General features: G+C 34.8%; 1 protein-coding gene and 7 non-coding genes across 9 annotated transcripts; 1 reads left to right on the forward strand and 7 right to left on the reverse strand.

Moving 5' to 3' along the window:
- Positions 1-1,173: 1,173 nt before the first annotated feature.
- LOC112741926 (uncharacterized) lies at positions 1,174-9,736 on the forward strand. Of its 2 annotated transcripts, XM_025791113.3 has the most exons (7): positions 1,174-1,627; positions 1,743-1,819; positions 1,934-2,068; positions 3,225-3,279; positions 3,447-3,534; positions 9,033-9,131; positions 9,229-9,736. In XM_025791113.3, exons 1-7 carry the CDS (start codon positions 1,323-1,325, stop codon positions 9,343-9,345), a joined length of 876 nt encoding a protein of 291 aa, XP_025646898.1. In that variant the 5' UTR covers positions 1,174-1,322; the 3' UTR covers positions 9,346-9,736. The 2 variants fall into 2 exon arrangements, with proteins under 2 accessions (XP_025646898.1, XP_025646899.1); XM_025791114.3 differs by lacking the exon at positions 1,934-2,068 and having other exon boundaries at positions 1,233-1,627.
- TRNAP-UGG (transfer RNA proline (anticodon UGG)) lies at positions 4,275-4,346 on the reverse strand. The gene has a single exon. It is a non-coding gene; the product is annotated as a tRNA-Pro (tRNA).
- Positions 4,770-4,841, reverse strand: TRNAP-UGG (transfer RNA proline (anticodon UGG)). The gene has a single exon. It is a non-coding gene; the product is annotated as a tRNA-Pro (tRNA).
- On the reverse strand, positions 5,259-5,330 carry TRNAP-UGG (transfer RNA proline (anticodon UGG)). Its single transcript has one exon. It is a non-coding gene; the product is annotated as a tRNA-Pro (tRNA).
- On the reverse strand, positions 6,225-6,296 carry TRNAP-UGG (transfer RNA proline (anticodon UGG)). Its single transcript has one exon. It is a non-coding gene; the product is annotated as a tRNA-Pro (tRNA).
- Positions 6,714-6,785, reverse strand: TRNAP-UGG (transfer RNA proline (anticodon UGG)). The gene has a single exon. It is a non-coding gene; the product is annotated as a tRNA-Pro (tRNA).
- Positions 8,253-8,324, reverse strand: TRNAP-UGG (transfer RNA proline (anticodon UGG)). The gene has a single exon. It is a non-coding gene; the product is annotated as a tRNA-Pro (tRNA).
- On the reverse strand, positions 8,742-8,813 carry TRNAP-UGG (transfer RNA proline (anticodon UGG)). The gene has a single exon. It is a non-coding gene; the product is annotated as a tRNA-Pro (tRNA).
- Positions 9,737-16,868: the final 7,132 nt, after the last annotated feature.

Raw genomic sequence — 16,868 nt, forward strand, 5'->3', positions numbered from 1 at the left:
AGACCCTGTATTCAGCTTTTTTTCGAATTCTGTAATTCTTCACTGCCAAGAGAACAACATCTCTACTACTAAACTATTGGCCCACTCGAAATTCTATCTCTCCATCTGAGTTGTAATCCTCATCATCGCCAAAATTAAAAGGGTCCTCTAGTTGCATCGTATACAAACTGAAAACTTCTGATAACTGTGGAACAATCAACAGGGGAGGAAGAAGAAATCGAACATCTCCACCACCTGGAGTATCCGGCACATACTCTCTTGATGGCTCACTATCGTTGGACGACCTGGTGTCGACAACATAATCTGAATCAGACTAGCTCAACTTTACGTCAACACTATCCTGCGGATCAACAAAGTGAATTGGCCTCGCCAAGACCGGGACTACATGGGATATTGAAGAAGATGGCCCAAAACCACTAATCATGTCACGAATCTTTGCATACAACTCCGTCACATGTTGTGGCATTAGTCTACCATGCACATCAAACATTATACTAACGTGCTTATCGGCTTCAACCTAAAACGTCATATTATTAAGACCTCCACTAGCCAACGCTGATAGGAATCTATATACTACTTGACCAACCTCCTTCGAACCAATTGCTCCTATGTTGATCAAGATGACATTCTTAAGTACATCTAGAGAATCAACACAGAAAGTGCACATCATTGCAGTTAAATTGTACTCAAATTTTACTCATTCACAAAAAAAATGATTACTAGCCTTTTTTGTTTGTTTTTTTTTTCTTTTTTGAAGAAAGAAAGAAAGAATAAAAAGATGGATGTAGAATGGATGAGCCAAAAAGTTACTTATATAAATATTTTCTATTATGTATCTAAAGTGTAAAGACTCCTATTTATTTAAGCACGTACCCCAAATACTATCTCACCATACTTATTATGGTGGTATTTCGGATACAATGCCAGAAAATTACTTAAGGCAGTATCCTAGATACAATACACCCGACTTATGCACATGTTTTCAAAGTGTTTATATCTTAGATATAGAGTATTTGAATTGTGATTTTTTAGGTTTTGGTTCTTCGGTACTCAAAATATGTAAGATTAATACAAATACATAAATACATTATAAATTACACATAAAAATATATTTAAATAATTTAAATAAAAAAAATCCAATTTAATTGGAGTTAGTTAAAAAATTATAAGAGTATCTAACTTTCTTTCAATATTAGCATTACCCCCCAAAATCATGCCTATCACTCTATAAAAAGTAGGAGCTTGAGGAATGTCGGGAGATATTTAAAATTAGTAAATTACTTTGGAACCTGAAAAACCCCTTGCAAGTTGCGTTAGCTGCAATGGAGGGAACCTTGCTACCCCTATCCTCTCCAACCCCTACCAAACCGAACAATAACTTCATTCTCTTCCAACGCTTCACTTTCCCTTCTTCACTTAATCACTTCCAAAAAACCCTCTCCACTCCCAAACGCACCGTCTTGACAGCTTCCTCTCGAAACTCACACCGTAGCTCTGCACTCGCTCTCCACGAAACCGCATCCGTTTCGGAGAAAACCGACGCCTCTTCCTTTGCCGCTTCCGCTTTGCCCAAAATCGACAAGACCGGCAGGTTCTGCAGCCCCAGAGCCGCCAGAGAACTTGCTCTGTAAACTGAAATCACTCCAAGTTTATTCTCCTTGCATTTTATTTATTTACTCGTGTTGCTTCTGAAATTCTGATTCTCAAAGTGCTTTTTTTGTTTTGGAATGTTGCGATTTTAGGTCTATAATTTATGCTTCTTGCTTGGAAGGTTTGGACCCGGTTCGATTGTTCGAGAAACGGATGAATGAGCGGCGAGGTAACGGTTGGCGTTTTGTTTGGTTTGAAGTTGGGACCTTGAATTATGGTTATGTCATGTGGTTGAGTATTGTGAGTGGAATGTGTTTGTTTTTTAACTTTTGGTTGGTTTCAGAACCCGGTTATGACTTTGACAAGGAGAAGTTGTTGAAGTATAATCATATGAGTTTTGGAGGGCCACCTGTTACTGTTGAATCTGTTGAAGAAGAGAATGAATTGCTAAGTGACATTGAGAAGGAGTCTGCTGTTGGTAAAAATTGTTCAAAGCATTTTCCCGCTTTTTCCCTTTCTTTTTAAAAATTAAAAAACAGTGATAAAAGATAATTGAAGCTTGCCTGTGGCCTAAAATTAAACTAGCAGTAGTTGTTTTTGTTATTGTCAATAACTCAATATAGATATTGGAAGTGAAATTCTCGCTGCTGCATTGAAATTGAATTGTGTTGAACATGCTTGTCATAACTTCTAAGTTGTTTGCCAGAATTGTAAAATCAAGTATTTTCGTGATTTGTAGATTTGATATCTAATCTTCACACTTTTTGTGGCTCTGGAAAAGAAGGCAATCATTTTGATTTACTGTGAATGTGCAATTTAATCAGTCTTCATGGTGAAAAGTTTATATTTCTTTTCTGGTTCTTAATGTTGCTTTAAAACCAGGCATCAGTAGCTAACCACCTTGATATTTCTTATGATAATTCAATGTTGAAAGTCTAGCATGTTCACATCACTAAAATACATTAATACAATATCAGGATTTTTATTTCAATGTAAATAGCAGTTTAACTTGGTTGTTGCTGACTTGCTGCAGTAGTTTGGATGTTTAGCAATCCAAGTATCCGATGCATGTCTTAAGCTATTCTCAAAATGTTAGGATGCGTTTGGTTTGCGTTTTCATTTTCTGTTTTCATTTTCAGTATTTTTTATTTTCTGAATTTTGTGAAGAAAAAAGAGAAAACACCGAAAACAGTAAAATCCTTTTTTTGTTTTGTTTTCACTTCCTGTTTTTTCTTTTTTCTTCACAAAATTTTGAAAATAGAAATCACTGAAAATGAAAATGCAAACCAAACGCACTCACACCCTTATTTCCTTATTTTGAGTTGTTGACAGTATGTGTGTATAAGGGTTTATGTGGGCATTAAACCCTCTGTGAATTAGAACTTTGGCACTCAAGCACGGCAACTTTTTATTTAACAGCTTTTCGTTCAGGCACCAAGTACTGGTGAAAGTTTTACAATTATGGTATAAAGTAAGAGTTTTCATAAATTCAGCACAGCCTTCATTATTTCTCTCACATTTTGCCCAGGGAACTTTTCACCTGGCTATGTTGCATTTATTTCCTGTTCAGTTTCTATATTTTGTTTTGTTGCTGCCATCTCCAAACTGTTTAAAACATGTTTTCCACATGCCAGAAGCTGAAGTCCTTGCAGCTCCTCCAAAGCTAGTATACAACAAACTGATATTGAGGTAAAACATTTTCATATAGTGCTATATCAAACTTGAAATGTTAGCTAAAGCTTCTAGTTTGTATCTCTTCTTTCTCCCCTCCTTCCTAACATTGCAAGATTGATTGCTCCTAAGTGTGTGAATGCCGTGAGGGAGGATAATAATGTAAGACCATGCTTTATTTGCAGGTTCACTAGGAAATTATTAGTTGCAGCGAGGGATAGATGGGATGCTAATGTTGATGTCATTAACGAAATTGTCCCACAAAATTGGAAGGTATGGAATAATAACTCTTCTGTTCAATTTATTATCCCCGGCCCTTTCAAAATTCATGCAAGTACTATTCATAGTTTCTTCTGGCAGTTGGAAAACTTATATCTTATTAATCATGATCTACTTATTCATCCATGTGACACATTGAACATCTTTAGGAAGAAGGGACAATGTATTAAGAAAAGGGTAGATGATTAACTTTATTTATTCCTTCCTGCGTTTGATCATCCTTGGGAACAAGTAATAGTTTTAAGGATTTCTATTTGAGGGAATGAGAAAAAGAATATCTCATGCAAAAGTACAACGAAGTTTTATAATACATTATACAGTGCTGTTTGTTTTGCTTCCTCCATTCTCTGGTTAAATCTTCTATCTATTGCAGTTGATACAAGAGATTACTTTTTGTATCTGAACATAAAAGCTATAAACTATAAGCCCGTGAAATTTGGATGGTTTCTAATATAAAATACAAGATGCTTTTCTTCTTATCTGTGAGATTAAATAGTCTGTTTTTCTGCAAATTACTTATATTCTTTGGTTCACGACCTATATGGAAAGAAGGACTGTGTCAATGATTGGGATTTTTGAGAGATGCCATCTTTCCCCTTTTACAGGCCATCCTTTCCCTTCTTCATTTTTAGATCTGAACATGAAACAACTCCTAGTAGAAGTTAACACTTAATATTATTAGTCTTGAATAAAAAATTATTTTTTTTACAAAGGGAAGAAAATTTTGAAAAATGGGGGCATTCCGAGAATCGAACTCGGGACCTCTCGCACCCAAAGCGAGAATCATACCACTAGACCAAATGCCCAGTTGTCAGTGGTATCACATCACTATTATTTTAGTGTGCAGTTTTTCAAATTGACTTTGACTTCTTTATTCATGTTTATTTGTTAGCTGTATTTCACATACTATATGCAATGAAACTCCTGCTTCACTTTAGATCCAGAACATGAAACTCTCCCTATTTAAAGCCAAGGCTTAAGTAAGCTAGTCAACCTAGGCCGATTATAATCCAGTTACCCCTGAATGCTTTCACACTATACAAAATCTTGGCTTGCACATTTACACTGGACAGAGTCCCCTGCACAATTCCAGTCATAAAACCATTATGTTTTTGTATGATGAATTGATACGATGATAGAACAAATATCTCTTTTTAAGTTTCAAAGAGAAGAAAGAGGAAAAGAGAAGAAATAGATCTCTAATATGAAGGGAGCAAAATATTAAAAATGGGGCATTCCGAGAATCGAACTCGGGACCTCTCGCACCCAAAGCGAGAATCATACCACTAGACCAAATGCCCAGTTGCCAATTGCATCACACCGCTATTATTTTAGTGTGTAGTTTTCAAATTGAGTTTGAATTCTTTATTCATGTTTATTTGTTAGCTGTATGTCATATAGTATATACAATGAAACTCCTGCTTCAGTTTAGATCCAGAAGCTGAAACTCTTCCTATTGGAAACCAAGGCTTAAGCAAGCTTGTCAACCTAGGCAGATTATGATCCAGTTATCCCTGAACAATTCACACTACACAAAATCTTGGCCTGCACATTTACACAGAAGAGAGTCCCCTACAGATTGCCCGTCACAAAACAATTATAGTTTGTATGATGAATTTATATGATGATAGAATATAGATATCTTTGAAGTTCCAAAACAAGGAAAAAGAAAATGAAGAAATAGATCTCTTATATGAAGGGAACAAAATATTAAAAATGGGGCATTCCGAGAATCGAACTCGGGACCTCTCGCACCCAAAGCGAGAATCATACCACTAGACCAAATGCCCAGTTGCCAATGACATCACATCGCTATTATTTTGGTGTGTAGTTTTTCAAATTGAGTTTGAATTCTTTATTCATGTTTATTTGTTAGCTGTATCTTATATAGTATATACAATAAACTCCTGCTTCAGTTTAGATCCAGAAGCTGAAACTCTTCCTATTGGAAACCAAGGCTTAAGCAAGCTTGTCAACCTAGGCAGATTATGATCCAGTTATCCCTGAACAATTCACACTACACAAAATCTTGGCCTGCACATTTACACAGAAGAGAGTCCCTACAGATTGCCAGTCACAAAACAATTATAGTTGTATGATGAATTTATATGATTATAGAATATAGATATCTTTGAAGTTCCAAAACATGGAAAAAGAAAATGAAGAAATAGATCTCTTATATGAAGGAACAAAATATAAAAATGGGCATTCGAGAATCGAACTCGGACCTCTCGCACCCAAAGCGAGAATCATACCACTAGACAAATGCCCAGTTGCCAATGACATCACATCGCTATTATTTGGTGTGTAGTTTTTCAATTGAGTTTGATTCTTTATTCATGTTTATTTGTTAGCTGTATCTTATATAGTATATACAATAAACTCCTGCTTCAGTTTAGATCCAGAAGCTGAAACTCTTCCTATTGGAAACCAAGGCTTAAGCAAGCTTGTCAACCTAGGCAGATTATGATCCAGTTATCCTGAACAATTCACACTACACAAAATCTTGGCCTGCACATTTACACAGAAGAGAGTCCCCTACAGATTGCCAGTCACAAAACAATTATAGTTTGTATGATGAATTTATATGATTATAGAATATAGATATCTTTGAAGTTCCAAAACATGGAAAAAGAAAATGAAGAAATAGATCTCTTATATGAAGGGAACAAAATATTAAAAATGGGGCATTCCGAGAATCGAACTCGGGACCTCTCGCACCCAAAGCGAGAATCATACCACTAGACCAAATGCCCAGTTGCCAATGACATCACATCGCTATTATTTTGGTGTGTAGTTTTTCAAATTGAGTTTGAATTCTTTATTCATGTTTATTTGTTAGCTGTATCTTATATAGTATATAAAATAAACTCCTGCTTCAGTTTAGATCCAGAAGCTGAAACTCTTCCTATTGGAAACCAAGGCTTAAGCAAGCTTGTCAACCTAGGCAGATTATGATCCAGTTATCCCTGAACAATTCACACTACACAAAATCTTGGCCTGCACATTTACACAGAAGAGAGTCCCCTACAGATTGCCAGTCACAAAACAATTATAGTTTGTATGATGAATTTATATGATTATAGAATATAGATATCTTTGAAGTTCCAAAACATGGAAAAAGAAAATGAAGAAATAGATCTCTTATATGAAGGGAACAAAATATTAAAAATGGGGCATTCCGAGAATCGAACTCGGGACCTCTCGCACCCAAAGCGAGAATCATACCACTAGACCAAATGCCCAGTTGCCAATCGCTATTATTTTGGTGTGTTGTTTTTCAAATGGACTTTGACTTCTTTATTCATGTTTATTTGTTAGCTGTATCTCATATATTCAATGAAACTCCTCAGTTTAGATCCTGAACCTGAAACTCTCCCTATTGAAAACCAATTAACCAAGGCTTAAGCAAGCTTGTGAACCTAGGCAGATTATGATCCACTTAACGGTGAATGCTTCACACTATACAAAATCTTGGCCTGCACATTTAACACAGAACAGAGTCCCCTACAGATTGCCCGTCAAACAAACCATTATAGTTTGTATGATGAATTGATATGCTGATAGAACATAGATATCTTTGAAGTTTCAAAACAAGGAAAAAGAAAAAGAAGAAATAGATCTCTTATATGAAGGGAACAAAATATTAAAAATGGGGCATTCCGATCGGGACCTCTCGCACCCAAAGCGAGAATCATACCACTAGACCAAATGCCCAGTTGCCAATGACATCACATCGCTATTATTTTGGTGTGTGGTTTTTTGAATGGACTTTGACTTCTTTATTCATGTTTATTTGTTAGCTATATCTCATGTACTATATACAATGAAACTCCTGCTTCAGTTTAGATCCAGAACCTGAAACTCTCCCTATTGGAAACCAAGGCTTAAGCAAACCTGTCATCCTAGGGAGATTAAGATCCAGTTACCCCTGAACACTTCACACTATACAAAATCTTGGCCTGGACATTTACACACAACGGAGTCCCCTACAGATTGGCAGTCACATAACCATTATAGTTTGTATGATGAATTGATATGATGATAGAACACAGATATCTTTGATGTTCCAAAAGAAGGAAAAAGAAAATGAAGAAATAGATCTCTTATATGAAGGGAACAAAATATTAAAAATGGGGCATTCCGAGAATCAAACTTGGGACCTCTCGCACCCAAATGATGATCATACCACTAGACCAAATGCCCAGTTGCCAATGACAAAACATCACTATTTTAGTGTGTAGTTTTTCAAATTGACTTTAAGTTCCTTATTCATGTTTATTTAGCTGTATTTCATACAATATATACAATTAAACTCCTGCTTTACTTTAGATCCAGAATATGAAAATGAAGCTCTCCCTATTGAAAACCAACGCTTAAGCAAGCTTGTTAAGCTAGACAGATTACGATCCAGTTACCCCTGTGCGGTTCACACTATACAAATTCTTTCAAATTCTTTCTGTAGCGAAACCGATTGCAAAAGAGGATGTAGGTCCCCTAAGAAAGGACGTGTGTAATGTAAAACAAAAAATTGATTGCTCTATTGTTTGTGCCTTGCACATTTACACTGTACTGAGTCCCCTGCAGATTGCTAGTCACAAAACTATTATGTTTTTATATGCTGCATTGATGATGATAGAAAATAAATCTCTTAAGTTTCAAAAAGAAAGAAGAAAATGATCTCTTATATGAAGTGGAACAAAATTAAAAATGGGGCATTCCGAGAATCGAACTCGGGACCTCTCGCACCCAAAGCGAGAATCATACCACTAGACCAAATGCCCTGTTGTCAATGACATCACTTCATTTTTAATTTAGTGAGTAGGTTTTCAAATTGAGGTTAACTTATCTGTTCATGTTTATTGCAAGCATGTATTTCATATTAGTATGTATATTATATATAGCTTTCACATTTTTTTATTGATTTTTCTTCTTTGAGATCTATAATTTTAATGATTTAGTAATCTAAAGATATTATTGTATGCTGTTTTTGCTTTATCTATTAAATAATCTTTGAACTCCTCTTTGTTTAGTTGGTGCTCATTTTAGATCTGGAACATGAAACTCCTATTGTGAAAGTCAAGGCTCAAGCAAGCTGTCACCCTAGGCAGATTACTATTTGCTTAACCTTATATTTTAATCATATTGATTTCACCTCTTAGCCTATTTTAAAAACCTTGGCTTGTACAATCTAAAAATTTGGGGCATTTCGAGAATCGAACTCGGGACCTCTCGCACCCAAAGCGAGAATCATACCACTAGACCAAATGCCCTATTGATAGTGATATCACCATTACCACTAAGTAATCCATGTTTATCACCTTATTTTCAGCGGATATTGCATGTAATATATAAATAACTCTTTTTCGGGGAGTTCTGCGTTTGTAATTAAGTTGTTAATATCTTACTATAATTTTGTATCTTATCTCTATTGTATCCCTTATATAATAATATGCTTATAGTAATTTATCTTGTCTATTGATACATGTCAGAACGAACCAGCAGGCAGGATTTTAGAGCTTTCTATTCTTCATTTGGCAATGTCTGAAATGACGGTGCTCGATACAAGACACCAAATTGTCATCAATGAGGTTCATCCTTTTCTTTTACCCTTCTTCTGTCCAGCATTAGCCTTCTTTATTTCTTCACACATTATATCTTACCAATGTGTGTATGTTTGTTTTGAAGGCTGTGGATCTTGCTAAACGGTTTTGTGATGGAGCAGCCCCTCGTATCATAAACGGTTGCCTCCGTACATTTGTCCAAGGCCTAGAGCTCGGGGCATCAGAAACCGAGTTTAGTTGATTTCTATGGATATTTCATATTTATGTGTTCATTGCCTTCCGTTTCTTGAAACTCCCAGTATAGATTCAAGGGAAAATTGATCACCCATGGTTGGATACAGTTATGTTGAAGCATTATGTATGGGTTGGTATCGGTTACGGAAGGCAATGTTTGAAGCAGGTGACTAGGTGTTATATTTGATACAGTTCACATGACTTTGAAATGTTGTATCATGTGTAGTGTATGTTATTTTAATATTTTTGTTGTCCAATTGTAATAATAATTTTATAATTTGTTTAAGTTAGATGAATTGATTATCTCATGGGATTTCAACAGATGTATAAAATTTTTTGTTAATTAATAAAATGATTTATCTTCCCAAACAACAAATACAAAAAAGTAGGTTCTTCTATTGCCTGCCCACTGCTCTCCATTTAATTAAAATACATAATTAGATAATCGTGAAACTATAATCTTGTGATTCAACTCTTCAATTTTTTTAATCACTTGCTAGAATTTAAATCCTTAAATATTCTCTTTTTTTATTTTATTGTCGGAACCTTAAAATATTCCTTAAACTTCAACGTATTTTGAGGGGGAAAAACACTAAACCAATCATCCAAACTAAGTAATAAATTTCAAACTTATGATTTTTTTCCTACAAAATCGTAGAAATTTTTATTTAAATGAATTAAAAAATATTTTATTTACGGAAATGAATAATTTTAAAAATTATTACGAAAATTCGCAGAAATTTGCACGTATCTTGTTTACCATAAAACAGCGCGCATTTACAGTGAGGTTCTGGGCTCCATTTCCATCCTTTCCACCACTTTTTTCTCTCTTCTATCATTTTCTGACCATATTTTTTAGTAAGACGAAGATGGCCCACGCAGATGCACGGTCGGGGCAGCCGACTTCGCAGTTAGTTTTGTTATCATGACGTTTATGTTATTCCATATATGTATAGCCATGGTTATGATACTTGACAAGAACTAAAATACAATTCATGATTTAGGTGGCCAAATGTATCGCTAGCAACATGTCATTGATAAGGTATAATTCTAGAAACGTAGTTCTCATTTTTTTGTAATTAAGTTTTTAACTACATAATTATTAATGTAGATATATAATTATTAATGTAGATATTAAATATTAGGATAGATATTTTCAAACCGTTGAAGTTAATTTATTGGTTACATGCTTCTTAATTTATTAATTTAGTTATTAACTATTGAACTAAAAGTTATTTTTTATATTAAGTGAACAATTATGTAATTTTGTAATTACTTAAATTAAATTATTAAGTAAAAGTTTGTGAATTAGATTATTAGTTAGTTTAGTCAATGTTTTTATTTTACGTAACGTATTGAGGAAATATTTATTAATTAACTAAGTAAATATTAACGTAAAAAATTTTATTGATATAAATTCAGTTAGTACATATATGTAAATTTTTGAAATAAATGTATATAATAGTTAACTCAGTTTGTTATGTCGATGTATGTGTACAAATTTTTTTCTAATTGTGATCAGTTATTTTTTATCAGAGGCCTTACTTACTTCTTCTTCGGTGAATGAGTCACACGCTTCCATCACCGGATGCCATCGTCCCGTATTTGAGGGAAGTTGGCTTCCGCGACATAGTACCTCTCAGGGACTTTGTCCTTGACAATTCCCTGATCACGGCATTCGTGGAGCGCTGGCGTCCGGAGACCCACACGTTCCACCTGCCATGGCATGATGGGTTAGACTGTATCAACGGCATGATGACCTTGCAGATAAGGCTGCTGTCCAACTGTCGATGGTCTTGGGACATGACTGGTGCTAAACACGTATGCGCTTCACCAATCTTCCGGACCTCCCTGACGAAATAAACCATTCATGGTTGGAAACTACACCAAATATAATAATCATAAATGAGTAAATACGCCACAATTAAACTTGATGTCACCACTATCCGAGGTTCTGTCGGAGGGCTACACGGAGACTCCAATTACATCCAGTTGCAGTTTGGCGGCAATACACATGGTACTTTAATTGGTCCGATTTGACCACCCGATACTTAGCACTTCTGCGAATGCTGTAGTTCTTCACACCTTGCATTACTGCAGCTCTGCTTCTGAATCTGTGGTCGATTTGAAACTCCACTCCATCGTCTAGGTTGTAATAGTCTTTCCCGATATTGAAAAACAGAGATTTCTCATGCATCGCGTCTAGATCCAATGCATGATAGTGATTTGGTACATCTGATAGCGCTGAAATCGGGTGGGGGGAGGCAAAACATAGCGTACCGTTGCCTCGGCTGGCGTCTCTGGTACAAACTCCTCCTGCTCATCATCTTCAGAGGAATCACTATCGTTGCTATCTGCAACGTACTCTTTGTCGGAGTCTTCATCACCCACGTCCAAGTCTTCCACTGGACTAGTAACATGAATCGGTGGTGGTGCGAGAGGTGGGTCATCCTGCACAAAGGTTGAAAGGACGGATCTACTGCCACCAACATCACCTAACTAGACGGAAAGCTCCATCACTTGTTCCGCCATGATTCTTCCATGGATGTCAAACATGAGTCGCACATGCTCTTCGCCCTGAATTCAAAACAGATGAAACCGAAAAACCCTGTTACCCAACGATGCTAGCAACCTATACTCCACCTTTCCGATCTTTTTTCTCCCTAAACCACCAAGGTTACTCAATATCAGACTCTTCAACTCGGACCGCAAACTTATGCGCTGGGTGCGCAACAATAACAGATTATCACACTTAAATATCACCACATTGTCACTGTTCCTGATACAACAATTAGGATATACACACAACCACATATCCGTTACTACTGGACATATTGGCCTATTTTTCGGAAGAAAAATAGAAAAGAAAAAGATATGAAATGTATGTGGAGAATGCTAAGGACACCTCCTTTTATATCTGTTCAAAATTTGTCTTAATGTATCTCGTTTACATTGTAAACGTTATAATTTGACACGTATCTCGTTTAACTTATACGTATCTCGTTTACACTGTAGTGTAAACGAAATAAATAGTCCTACGTATTTTCACAATAATTTTTAAAATTATTCATTTCAGTAAATAAAATATTTTTTTAATTTATTTAAATAAAAAATTCCAAAATCTTCGAGTTACATCAGTTTTATTTTATATTTTTTATTGACATAAGATTACATAATTAAATATAGGATTTTTTTCAGAAATAAAATAAAAAAAAATTCATATTTCCCCAAACACCATTTTTTAACTTTAATTCCCCAAATACGATTTTTTTTTGTTTAGAGCAAGTTCGCCGCACCCTCGGCGAACTCCCTTTAATTTTTTTAATCCCGCGAATTTAATCCATTTTAATCCATTATCATCATCTCCAAATAGTATATAGATTTACAAACAGTATACAGGAGTACACAAAAATACACAGACAACAAGCATGGCTTCTTCAAGGATTTTTTTAATTATAAATTAAAAAAAAAGTCATATTTAACAATAACAACTATTATCATCGTCTCCAGAAATACACAGGTACACCGAAATTTTAAAATGTAAATAAATTTTTTCAAAATAAAATACGACTTATAATTTAAAAAATTCTTGTTAAATATGGCTTATTCCGGTGTACCTGTGTATTTTTTGGAGACAATGATAATAGTTGCCATTGTTAAATATGGCTTATTTTTTTAATTTATAATTAAAAAAATCCTTGAAGAAGTCATGCTCTGTGTATTTTTGTGTACTCTTTGTAGATCTATATACTATTTAGAGATGATGATAATGGATTAAAATCGCAAGATTCAAAAAAATTAGAGGAAGTTAGCCGAGGTAAGGCGAATTCTATAATTTGTATAAAGTTCGTTGGAGGTGCGACGAACTTGCTTTAAACAAAAAAAATTGTATTTGGAGAATTAAAATTCAAAAATTATGTGTGAGAAAATATCGATTTTTTATTTTATTTCTGAAAAAAAATCCTTAAATACACGTATAAAATTTATCAAAATTAAATTCTTTAAAAAAAATATAAAATGTGTTGTGATAAGAATGGGACGTGGATGCCCATTTTCTATGTGGAGCTCATATTCCAAGAATGAAGAATATTAAAGGAGCATTAATTGAAAGTTGAAAATGAAGACCCCTTATGTGTATATATAGGAGGTTAAACCTCCGTGATGAACAATATAATCAATCAATAACAACAATCTCTTCTCTCTCTCTCTTATACTATTTTCTCTTTCTTATACTACAATATTAATATATTAATTATATTGTGATAGTAATTATAGTGAATAGTAATACTAGAGTTTCTTATTTATATTTTCTTATTTTATATTTATTATATCTTCCTTAATTATTTATATTACAACACGTTATCAGTACGAATCTCTAACGATATTTTAGGAAGACTCCAGGTAACAAATTTTCATTATGTCGAAATTCTTTCATCTTAAATTTAATGTTCTTAATATATCTGGAAATAATTATTTATCATGGATACTAGATGCTAAAATCCATCTTGATTCAATGTATCTTGGAGATACCATTAAGGTTGAAAATAATACATCCCAGAAGGATATAGCCAAAGCCATAATTTTCCTTCGTCGTCATCTTGACATATGTTTGAAAAATGAATATCCCACGTTAAAAGATCTTGCAGATCTGTGGAAAGACCTTGAAGAAAGGTACAATCATGTGATACTTCCTCAAACCCGATATGTTAGAGAAAACTTTCTCAACCTTCCATGCCTCGAATGTGCTCCTGCAATAGCAGTATCGAGAAAAAGGATTTAAAAATATTTTGAGCTAATTTCTTGCCTTCTTGTTGTTGAGCGCAACAATGAATTACTCTTAAGAAATCATGAAGCGCGCCTAGCTGGCGCCGCCCAATTTTCTGAAGTAAATGTGGCAAATTCTAACCCCATAAGAGGTAAATGGCAAGACTTTGGTAGCAAAAAAAAATTATGGAAGGAAAAGAAATTATGTTCACAAGAAAGAATCTCACTAGAAGTGGGATAAAGAAAGAAATAATGGGTAAAGTAAATCAACTGAGGATAAATGCTTCCGTTGTGGTGGAAATGGCCATTGGTCACGTACCTGTCGTACCCCAAGGCACCTAGTTGATCTTTATCAAGCATTCTTGAAAAGGGATGACAAAGGAAAGGAAACAAATTTTGCTTCAAATGATGAAAATTCTATCACTCATTATGATGTATCTAATTTCTTTAAGGATTGTGAAGGAAATATTGGCTATTTGATCAATGATGGAATAATTTGATATGTGTATGTGTTTGTTAAGTATTCATGTGAATAATTTTACTGTGCATGTACTTCTACTCATTTTATTATTATCATTTGTCTTTGAAGAAAAATGGCAAGGACATATTCTGAAGATATTTGCCTTACAGATAGTGCAAGTTCGCACACTATTCTTAAAAGTGATATATATTTTACCCATCTTGTGCCAAAAGAAGAGTATCTTAATACTATTATTGGCTCAGGCAATGTGATAGAAGGCTCCGGAAGAGCTATAATTTTGTTTCCTGGAGGAACAAAATTTATAATAAATAATGCACTATTATCTACGAAGTCTCTAAGAAACTTGTTGAGTTTCAAAGATATTCGCCGAAATGGATATCATATTGAGACAATGAATGAGGGAAATCATGAGTATTTATGTATTACAACTCATGATTTAAATAAAAAGGTTATATTAGAAAAATTACCCTCACTTTCATCTGGATTGTATTATACCAAGATTAGTGCAATTGAATCACATGCCATTGTAAACCAGAAGTTTACTAGCCCAAATGAATTCATAACTTGGCATGATAGATTGGGTCATCCGGGAACAACCATGATGAGGAGAATTATTGAAAACTCTCATGGAAATTTACTAAAGAACCAGAAGATTCTTAAATCTAGTGAATTTTGTTGTGCTTCATGTTCTCAAGGGAAGTTAATTTTAAGGCCATCACCAGTAAAGATTGGATTTGAGTCCCCTGAATTTCTAGAAAGGATTCAAGGTGATATATGTGGACCTATTCATCCACCATGTGGATCTTTTAGATATTTTATGATCCTAATAGACGCATCTTCGAGATGGTCACATGTGTGCTTATTCTCTTCTCGCAACCTGGCGTTTGCGAGATTACTGGCTCAAATTATTCGATTAAAAGTATAATTTTCAGAAAATCCAATCAAAGCAATTCGTCTTGATAATGCTGGTGAATTTACTTCCCAAACTTTTGATGCTTATTGTATGGCTAATGGAATAAGTGTTGAACATTCAGTAGCTTATGTTCACACACAAAATGGGTTAGCAGAATCACTTATTAAACGCCTCCAATTGATTGCTAGACCTTTGCTTATGAGAACAAATCTTCCAACCTCGGTTTGGGGGCATATTGTTTTACATGCCGCAGCACTTATTCGTTTGAGGCCAACGAGTTACCATCAGTTCTCTCCTATGCAACTAGCTTTTGGCCAGCAGCCAAATGTTTCCCATTTAAGAATATTTAGGTGTGTGATATATGTTCCCATTGCACTACCTAATCGCACCAAAATGGGACCCCAAAGGAAATTGGGGATATATGTTGGATATGATTCTCCCTCTATAGTAAGGTATCTGGAGATACAAACAGGAGATGTATTTAAATCCCGGTTTGCGGATTGTCATTTTGATGAATCAAAATTTCCAACATTAGGGGGAGAGAATAAGCTTCCTGAAAAGGAACTTAATTGGAATGCATCATCATTGATGCATTTAGATTCTCGATCAGGGCAATGTGAACTAGAAGTTCAAAAGATTATACATTTGCAAAGAATAGCAAATGAATTGCCTGATGCATTTTCCGATACAAAGAGGATAATCAAATCTTATATACCAGCGAAAAATGCCCCAATTTGAAATGATGTCCCAGTAGGACAAGTAGCCATTGAAGCAAATTCACGCCAGAAGCGTGGCAGGCCTGTCGGTTCCAAAGATAAAAATCCTTGAAAGAGAAAAGAGGTAAATAATATTCCTGTTGAAAAAGACACAGTAAAGACACCTGCAATTGTCCAAAATTCTGATATAATTTTAACGCCAGAAGACGTTCAGGTACCTGAAAATTGTGAAAATGATGAGATCTCGATAAATTATGTATTTACAGGAGAGAAATGGGACCGAAATAAGATAATTGTCAATGAAATATTTGCATATAATGTGACATTAAATATCATGCATGAAAGTAAGGATCTTGAACCAAGATCAGTCGAAGAATGTCGACAAAAGAATGATTGGCCAAAATAGAAAAAAGTCATGAAGGTTGAATTAGACTCACTTGCAAAACGTGAAGTCTTTGGACCTGTAATCCGTACACCTGAAGATGTAAAACCTGTTGGATACCGATGGGTATTTGTGAGAAAACGAAATGAGAAAAATGAAGTTGTGCGCTATAAAGCCCGACTTGTGGCACAAGGTTTTTCACAAAAGCCCGGTATAGATTATGAAGAAACGTATTCCCCTGTAGTGGATGCGATAACATTACGTTATTTGGTCA

This window comes from Arachis hypogaea, chromosome 14 (assembly GCF_003086295.3).
Source record: "Arachis hypogaea cultivar Tifrunner chromosome 14, arahy.Tifrunner.gnm2.J5K5, whole genome shotgun sequence".
Taxonomy (NCBI): domain Eukaryota; kingdom Viridiplantae; phylum Streptophyta; class Magnoliopsida; order Fabales; family Fabaceae; genus Arachis; species Arachis hypogaea.

Excerpts from the sequence above, each read along its gene's own strand:
- LOC112741926 (XM_025791113.3), top strand. The coding sequence starts at position 1,323 with ATGGAGGGAACCTTGCTACCCCTATCCTCTCCAACCCCTACCAAACCG. Across the intron at positions 2,069-3,224 it reads TGAGAAGGAGTCTGCTGTTG|AAGCTGAAGTCCTTGCAGCT; the intron begins GTAAAAATTGTT and ends TCCACATGCCAG. Across the intron at positions 3,280-3,446 it reads TACAACAAACTGATATTGAG|GTTCACTAGGAAATTATTAG; the intron begins GTAAAACATTTT and ends CTTTATTTGCAG.